The 9,084-nt window shown below is 47.2% G+C and overlaps 1 protein-coding gene across 1 annotated transcript in view; it reads right to left on the bottom strand.

Moving 5' to 3' along the window:
* Positions 1-2,849: 2,849 nt before the first annotated feature.
* The window catches only part of LOC123137084 (vacuolar protein sorting-associated protein 29), a 29,102-nt gene continuing 22,867 nt past the window's right edge, over positions 2,850-9,084 (bottom strand). Inside the window, exon 3 of the mRNA XM_044556653.1 lies at positions 2,850-3,547. Within this exon, the coding sequence (XP_044412588.1) occupies positions 3,251-3,547 (297 nt within the window). The 3' untranslated portion in view covers positions 2,850-3,250. The remainder of the gene's footprint in view (positions 3,548-9,084) is intronic.

Here is a 9,084-nt window from a genome sequence, read left to right as displayed (position 1 = left end):
TGGTCCCCAAACAAAAGGCGCATTTTTCTTACTCAAAGAATGCAAAGGTGAAGCAATGGTGCTAAAATCCTTCACAAATCTACGATAGAAACCGGGTAAACCAAGAAAACTACGCACTTGTTGCAAGTTGGTTGGTTGGGGCCAAGTTTTAATAGCATACATACAAGGATAAAAAATATGATGTTAACATGAATATTTTCATTCTTTTAAATTTGAAAATATTTTATCTCTTAAATAAAAAGTAAGATTAAAATTTCGTTTCCACCATTAAATCCACTGCGATGAGATCTTCAAAACTAGATCCTATACTGATAGATTTCGACGACTTTTTTTAGGTCAAAAGTTACCATGTCTATATCACTTAAATTGTCATGGTGTTTAAACTAAATTATCATGATATGTTCCACCTACTTTTTGTTCTAGTTTTAAAGCTAACATTGTATTTCAACTACTTTTCACTCATCGTGGCGAGGGTCCCGGTGAGCCGCAGCGACGACCCGTGGACCCGAAGCAGATATCCGGCTAGGGGGGAGAGGTGATATGCAGCATGGCGGATTCCTGGGACAAGGATGTGTCGAGGAGATTCTCGGGTGCATCTTGATATGCGGCGACAATGGGGAAGGAGTTGTGGGTCGGGTGGAGCGGCTGTCGGCGGTGCGATGATGCGCCGATGATGACTCGTTTCTTTTGTGTCCATGGCTAATCTACTATACTGACCACGACAAATTTTTTTTCTATCTACCCATGGTAAACTCTTTTCCTTTTTGTGTCCAGGGCAAATTTAATATTTATTTTGTCATGGCAAATTATGATGTGTTCTTGCCACTGTCAAAAAATCGACCGATCCAGCGATTTGTCGTCCGATTTATTGCTAATCGGTGGGTGGCCAATAAGATTATGCCATATTATCACCATTTATCTTTTGGGCTAATTTATCGCTCTGACAAGCAATTTATAGGGAATACACCGATAAATCGAGCCTATTTCTAGCACTATGTGTGCAAGAACTATGTTTATTTGTGTTTTGTGGCCTAGTTGTGTGATATGTACAACTATCCTTTTTTTTGTCATTGTACAAGCATTCCAAGGCAAGGAATCAAGGTAGCACTTTTGTCTGATATTGTTTTTGTGTTGGATATATCATATTTTAGTGCCGAAAACCTAGGATTTGTAAAAAAAATGATCCATTAATAGCCAACCGATAAAATTGATTATCGTCTGATGTCCGATTAATCTGTAATCCCCAGCCAACCAAGACACTAATGATAAGGGATATCATCACTAGGTCCGCAAAACACAATGGATCATGGCAGATAAACATGTGTCGCCGCGACAAGTTTTCGAATATTTATTTATGAACCATGGCAAATTTTTACTTCATAGATCATTGAAATTCTTTACAAATTTACTTCATGGAACATGGGAATTATTAGTAATTCATTATTGCAATTTTAGTTCATAGATCATGGCAATTTTAGTAATTTGACCATGGCAATTTTTTTTGTTTAAACCATGAATTTAGTGCATGGATCATGGCAATTTTTAGTAATTCACCATGCCAATTTTGGTTTATGGTTCATGGCAACTTCTAGTCATTCGAACGGAACCAGGTCCTCTAACATTGTGAAGGAAAGTCACGGTGCTACAGTATTTGTCTAGTGTAAAATGAAGAAGAAAAGTTAGAGACTATTAGTAGGTAGTTAGTAGGTTGTTTACTGTTGGTATTTACTGTAGATATAAATAATTTAAAATTAATTTTATTTCACCATCAAATTGTTTATATGTAATTATTATAAATGTACACGGTAGATCATCAATTTGCAAATTAATTTAAATTGTTTTAGCCATAATCACAAGGATAGAAAGAAGGAAAGTTAGGGTATTATAGCTTCTCTAGTTTTCCTTCTCAATGTTAAAAGGATCCGGTTTCCATTCGAACATGGTTTTTTTTTAGTAATTGATGACGGATTTGTTTAATTATGAACCATGTCAAAATTAGTTCATGCATCATGGCAAATTTTACTAATTCACCATGACAATTTTTAGTTTCCTTTTTTTCACACCATCGCAATTTTTTGTTTTATGTTTTTGTAACATGGTAATGGAAAAGAATTATTTTTTGTTTGATCTTGGCACTTTTAGCTTTTATGAGATTAGTGCAAATGTAGTCTACACTTTACCTTCTTCGACCCTGGCAAAATTAATTAATTTTTGTAACGCGTCAAAATTTAATTTAAAACCTGAGAATTTTGTAATGTGTTAAAATTTACATTAAAACCTAAAAAAAGATAGTTGAAACATATCATGACAACTTCAGTTTAAACACCATGGCAATTTTAGCACCGTAGACGTGATAACTTTTGACCATAAAAATATTGTCGAAACATATCAATATAAGATCTAATTTTAAAGATCTTGCCACGACAAATTTAATGGTGAAAACAGATTTTCAGACAGATTTATTGATGAAAACAGATTTTCAGTCGAAGAGATAAAATATTTTAAAAATAAAAAACCCAAAAGAATTGAAATAAAAAAAAGCGATAAAAAGACTGACGGGGCGCAGTGGGTGGCCACAAGGGCGTTCGGCCTGACCTCTTTCAGCCCACACATTCGGCACTTATCACCGTCCAAAAAAAAGATTAACAAGGAGGGCTCCCCGGCTTTATTCAGAAAGAAGCCTGAAAACATGACCACAAACACCTACAAAGATTCAAAGTCCTCCTAGGACAAAAGGGAAGGGAACCGACTACCTAAAGGCAGAGAGAGAGAATTCATCTAAGTTGCTCCGGCCCAGAGCACCATTAGTACAAAAATCTCATGTACATGGATAAGGAAACACGTCAACAAAGCAGTAATTAGTTTTTTTTATTTTTGAGACAAAGCAGTAATTAGGTGGCACCAGGTGAGTTCACACACATCAACGTCCAGGGTAGATACTGGGCTTTCCATCGATCCAGCGACCTGCTGAGATTAACACTAAAAAAACGCCAGCGCCAACTGCTATTCAGCCGGTCACCATACTGAGTGAGAGATACATGAGGGGGGACGCCTCCTTGACAAACCGTTTCTGGTTGTGAGCGAGTTGGAATCATATCACGCATATCCCATTCACTAATATGTAAACACAGCTCTAGTTTTTCATATCGAGCAGAAGGGTACAAAGGAAAAGGACCTCCAGGTCGGGGAAATTGTGGTGGTGGTGCTGGTGGTGGTGTGCTGATCAGATTTCTGTCATGCGTAAGCACCATCAGCCATGCATCGTGGCGGTCTTCTTGAAGTCGATCTTGTCAACCTTCACCTCGCCGTCAATGAGCTCGTACACGTAGACAACAACCCGGAGGCCATCGATGTCCATGAGCACAAAGCTCGGGTTGACGTCATATGTGATGCTGCTGTGTGCGCCTGTGCCTGAGCCAGGGTTGATGACGACACCCCCCTCGTGCTTGTAGGCCTTGAACTGATGGGTGTGCCCGGTGACGAGGATGTCCACATCCAGCTGCCTCTGGAGCATCGCTAGGGAGTCCAGGTCGCCCCATGGAACAACCTGATGATGGTCATCAGAGTTGAAATGGTTAGGAAAAATATTCCAGTGACAATCATTAACAAACCGCACAATCCCAAGATGGAAGTAAGTATTGGTACCGACAACATGAAAGACAATTTTACTAGAATAATATCACATTGGTCTATCGAAATTCAAGAGCTACTTGTTCCAAGATAGAGGAGCCCTCCTGCTAGGTAGCGACCTCCTCCACCCCTCCCGCTCCCATGCTGGCCGCAACTCCGGCACCGGCTTCCACTCTGACTCCAGCGGCCACCTATCATCTCCCCACCCCACGTCCATAATTTGCTAATAGAATCCTTGGGCGTAGATTGATGATTATTTCTTCTTGCCGGCTGTCGAAACGAGGGGCAGCATCTTGGTGGCTTGGACAAGTCACGCGGATGGTTGAACAATTGAATTAGAGCAACTCCAACCGGGCGACCCATTTCGTACACCAATGTCCGTTTGGGTCACCGCGGACAAATGCGCCGACCCAAACCCAAAATGTGTCCGCTTCGTGTCCGCGCCGACCCATTTCAGTGAAATGGGTCGGCGCGGACACGAAGCGGACGCGCCGCACGTCCCCTCGGTGTGCACCGCGGCCCCACATGTCGGCGGACGCGGTCGTATTTAACGCAGACACCTACCGCGGGCCCACGCGTCAGCGACGGGAAGCTATGGGGGGTGCTCTTTTTTAATCCACGCATGCGCGGGGGGGGGGGGGGGGGCTCATCCACTTCCACTTCGGCTGCCGTCCACATCTAGCCGTGTGCTCCCTCACCGGCGACAAAGCAAACCCTAGGCATGGGCTTCTTCGGCGGCTCCAACAAGAAGGGGAAGCTCACCCCGGCGCTTCCTCCTCCCACGCGCTTCCTCCTCCGGCTGCACATTCCGGTGCACCAAACGCGGTGGCACTGGGAGTTTAGGCAGCCGCTGCCGTACCCGGACGTGACGCTACCGCACGACTAGCATCTGGATCCACAGCGGATTCTGGTGCACAGGCGCCGGGAGCTGCTCATGCCGGAGCAGCGACGGATGCTGGAGTACGCATCGGACTTTCCCCATTGGGAGGTCTGATTTGCCCTCGAGCACAGAGGTGCAACGGCGCCACGGCATGCAGCACCACCACACCAACCCCTGCCTCCCCCAATCGTCAAGCCGGAGGAGGAGGAGGCTACCTACCAGGCGGCGGCCATGCAGACCTCCATCGAGGAGGAGCGGCGCAAGGCATAGGCGGACTACCATACGAGGCTGGCAGGGGCCCTCGCCCTCTCTACGGCCGGCGACTGCGTGGTGCCGCCGTCGCCGTCGAGACTCACCCCCTCCCCTCCCCCAATCATCAAGCCGGAGGAGGAGGAGGCTACCTACCAGGCGGCGGCCATGCAGACCTCCATCGAGGAGGAGCGGCGCAAGGCGTAGGCGGACTACCATGCGAGGCTGGCAGGGGGCCTCGCCCACTCCGCGGCCCGCGACTGCGTGGTGCCGCCGTCGCCGTCGCCGTCGAGACTCACCCCCTCCCCTCCCTCCCCCCTCCGCCCCAAGGCCGAGCTGGTTGACCGCTACGTCTGGACCGGACAGCTGCGCGAGTGGGTCACCCCCCCCCCCCGGTTTGGCTCGGCGCGATATCGGTGTAGGAGGCCGCGTACATCGAACATTGGAGGCAACGCGCGCTGACGGAGGAGAGCGCCGACGGTGAGCGGCGCATGCAGAGGGAGCGCGAGGAGGAGGAAGAGTGCGCCCGCCTCGCCGCAATGCCGCCGCAGCAGCAGACGCCGGAGGAGGCTGCCCTGGCGGCCTATCAAGCCGCGTTCGGGTGGGCTGGGCCACCTCCCGTCTTCATCGACCTCACCGACGGCGACGACAATGGCAAGGGCAAGGACAAGGCGGACGACTAGGGCAGCGTGCGGGTGCTTACGGTTTTTTTAATGTTTAATTACCTCCCCCTACCCTCCCCCGCTCCCTGCCAGGTCAATTCCCGCTGCTGAGGTTCCCCGTCGCCATAGGCTCCCCACGTGCCCGGCGGCGGAGATGGCTGCGGTCGCGAGGACGACAAGGCGGCGGCCGTGCTCGCGCGGGAGGAGGGAGGCCGCCTCCATCTGGCCGCCGATGGCCGCGTCCACACTGAGGAGTTGCCGCCACCGCCTGTCGTTGCCCCGCGACGCACAAGATCGGCCATGGCCACCTCGAGTTCGTCTCGGGAGAAGATGCTCGCCCGTGTTGACCCCCTGAAGTCGTCCGCCAGCTGGGCCGCGTGCACAGAATCAGCTCAGATGGTGGCCGTGAGTGCAGTGCAGTGCGCCGTGGATGGTGGTGGTGCCCTCCGCTACATGGAGGTCCTCCAGGGAATCTCTCAAGGTGCTCAAGGCCGACATCCAGCATGTCAGCGTTGTTAACGTCGAATCTCCGACTGCTCGAGGGACTATGACAGGCGTATCTGCAGATGCCGATGTCCTACAGCCCCGACGCACACTTCTTCCTCTTCCTCCGCTCAGTGAACGGTCTGCAATCTCACCGGTGCACTCCGCCTCCTCGGATCCTCAGCTACAAGGCTCAGTCTTTGTGTTTGTGTGGTTTGATTCAAGAATTGGTGGCATATTGTGGTCGCTACACTTGCGTTCTTGTGGTAATTGTGCAGCTTCATGTTGCAGTTTGGAGTTTGGACCTATGATACTGACGCCCATTGTCTGTCTATAGCTGTGACATTTTCTTCCCTCATGTGACTGCAACGAAGGGGTGCGACAAGCAGAGGGCAGTTTGCTCGGAGTTAGTGGCGAGCAAGAGGTCGGTCTCCGAGATTGACGCTGACATAGGCAAGGAGTGGGAGGTCTGCGTGGAGTTAAAAAACAGCAGGGGTTGTGCTGCCCAACTTCAGCCATGATATGTGCATCAAGTGCTACCATGAATGGTGAGAACAAGAACCTGATCCCCTCACCTTTTTTTCTGTCATGTTCAACCATAGCAACCATGTATGGTGTTTAGTTTAATGCCGTCTTCAGAGCTAGCTTAGTCGATACTAAATGTCCCGTGCTATTAAGTGCGTCACCAGTCACCACCGGGGCCTCTTTATTCAGATGTCTATCCCATATAAGTAAGTTGGTGTGACCATCATTTATGGAAAAATATGCAGCAACCTCTTGTATCTGCTTATCAGTTTTGTGCTTGGTTCTTACGAGGTCTGACTTTCACCACATACATGTAAGTATTAGAGATTTACAAGGTCAGATTTTTCTTTAGAATTTTATATGGCAAGTTCACCACATACATGTAAGTGAATTTAATGAGGTTTAAAGCTGCAAAATCAAGTTGCATTTAGATTCTGTTAGATTGACTGCCATACAGCTTTCAAACCCGGCTGATAATCATGGGGTTTTACATTGCATGTCTACCGTAGCAAAATGACTACAGGGAATTCCTTATCAGCTAGACGAGCAGAAGGATGCACAAACTACTTACCGGTTCATATTTCCTCACACACCAAAAAAGAAAACTTGCCTTTATACATTCAATGCATGAGCAGACGAGCTTTCTCTGCAGATGAACAATTACATTTCACTAAACTGCCTCCTGTCAAAAAATTGCTGTGGTCATTCAACCATGTATTTATAAGCTAAAAAATCACATTTGAGATTAGTCTGGATCAATGATAAACATGTCCAGGCTCCAGATTATTCCATAAAGCATATAATGATTATTCCTTCATCTGGTTGATGGTTTTGGCTGCACCTCATGTTTTTGCATTCACTTTCATCTAGGATGCATGTGTATTGACGCATGCCGTTTGGGCCTTCCAACTTTTATTCATCTGCATGTATTAGGAAATTTATGAAAATGGTTTATTCTTTTGTTTTTCAACGTTTCTGTTCTTACATAAGCAACCATCCTCAGGTGTTGGTTTTTCATTTCCGTTCGACGTCATTAAATTACAGTCTTACCTGTTTTGAAATGGTTCCAGCGTCATTAAATTACAATCTTACCTGTTTTGAAATGGTTCCAGCGTGTGCTTGATGCATTGTTCCCCTTAGTTTTGGAGGAACATGTGCTATTGCCGGTGCTTTTGGTTGTGAAAAAACTTTCGTTAGTTGGGCACTTTAATTATGAAGTGACCACCTTACTGTCATGTTGTCATAGCTGCATAAAAAGCTTCTTCTATAATATTTTTGTGGTACCATGTCTATACCACTACTGAGTTTAAAAATCTCCACAATACTACAATTTTGAAGTTGTGGTTTATGTGGGATGCGATGAAAGAGGAAATGAGATGGCCGAGTTCTCATGGATTTCCCCCAATCGACAATAACATTGACCAATGAATGTGAAGGGTGGAGCCGCTCCAAGTGTGTGGCGAACTCACCATGGTGTCCTTACTCTAGATTGAGAGCTGACAACTATGATCAGACGAGCCACCTTGAATAGAAGGTACACCGGGATGTGTTTTGGGTGATGAGGAAGAGCTTGTGATTTCCAGGTCGGACTGTCCGCCTAGATCGTTGGCATTGTCGTCATGCTCGCCAATCGGGGAAACATGTGCAAATGCCACCCTAGGATATTGGACAAATCTTGTGCCGAAGGCCGGAATCTCGCCTCGCTCAACCCGTTGGCACTCATCACCGATACACAAGGATATGGACAACTTAGTTTTCTCCCATAGCAACGCACGGGCATGTGTGCTCGTAGTGTTTAAGAGGACTTTGGTCAGCGGTTGACTGGCCATTTATGTTTAATTATACTCCCTCCGTTTCTTTATGTAAGGTGTATTATTTTTGGCACGGTGACCAAGGCACCTAAATATAGACAAGTTAGGACAAAATTACCCTTGGCAAATTCGTTTGTTAGTGGCAAGTAAATCAGTTAGTCCAGGAAAATAAGAGATACTTGCAATTGACAGAGAGATAGTTCCTTCTTTTGCTACAAGGAGAGATATAGAAAATCAGGAAGCGGTCGTATTTAACGCAGCCACCTACCGCGGGCCCACATGGAATTTTATCAAAAAACAAATACACCTTATATAAAGGAACGAAAGGAGTATTTTATTAAGTTTACTTCGGCCACATGGGCAAAATTGGGTATGCCTTCCGTTGGGCGCACCAGCCGACCCAAATCAAAAAGCGGACGCGCACGTCCGCCTGGCCGACCCAAATGGACAAAGCGCGCGTCCGTTTGGGTCGGTCCGCATTTCGTCCATTTGGGTCGGCGCGTTGGAGTTGCTCTTACAGCTCTTGTGTCGTGACTTGCGTCTCAAGGACCACAAGGGCACGCGGACAAGATTGTCTTCCTCAACAAAATGCGAGAGGTGAGATGATGCGGAGCATCCCTCGACCATCCCCATGGACGTCACACCGCAAGCACGGAGAGGACCTACGACAAGAGCTCGCGCACGCACCATCGAAACCGAGGTGAACTCTTTCCTCTCCGGGTCTCTTTCGGTGTCACACGAGAGTCGGATTCTACCTCATATGGAAACTCTATGCACTCGTAGGTACCAAGAAGAAGACCGTGAAGAGGCGAGGACGGAGACACAAGCACATGAAGAAAAGAAG

Source organism: Triticum aestivum, chromosome 6B (genome assembly GCF_018294505.1).
Source record: "Triticum aestivum cultivar Chinese Spring chromosome 6B, IWGSC CS RefSeq v2.1, whole genome shotgun sequence".
Taxonomy (NCBI): domain Eukaryota; kingdom Viridiplantae; phylum Streptophyta; class Magnoliopsida; order Poales; family Poaceae; genus Triticum; species Triticum aestivum.
Note: the sequence above shows the minus strand (reverse complement) of the source record. Positions and strands in the feature narration are given on the sequence as shown.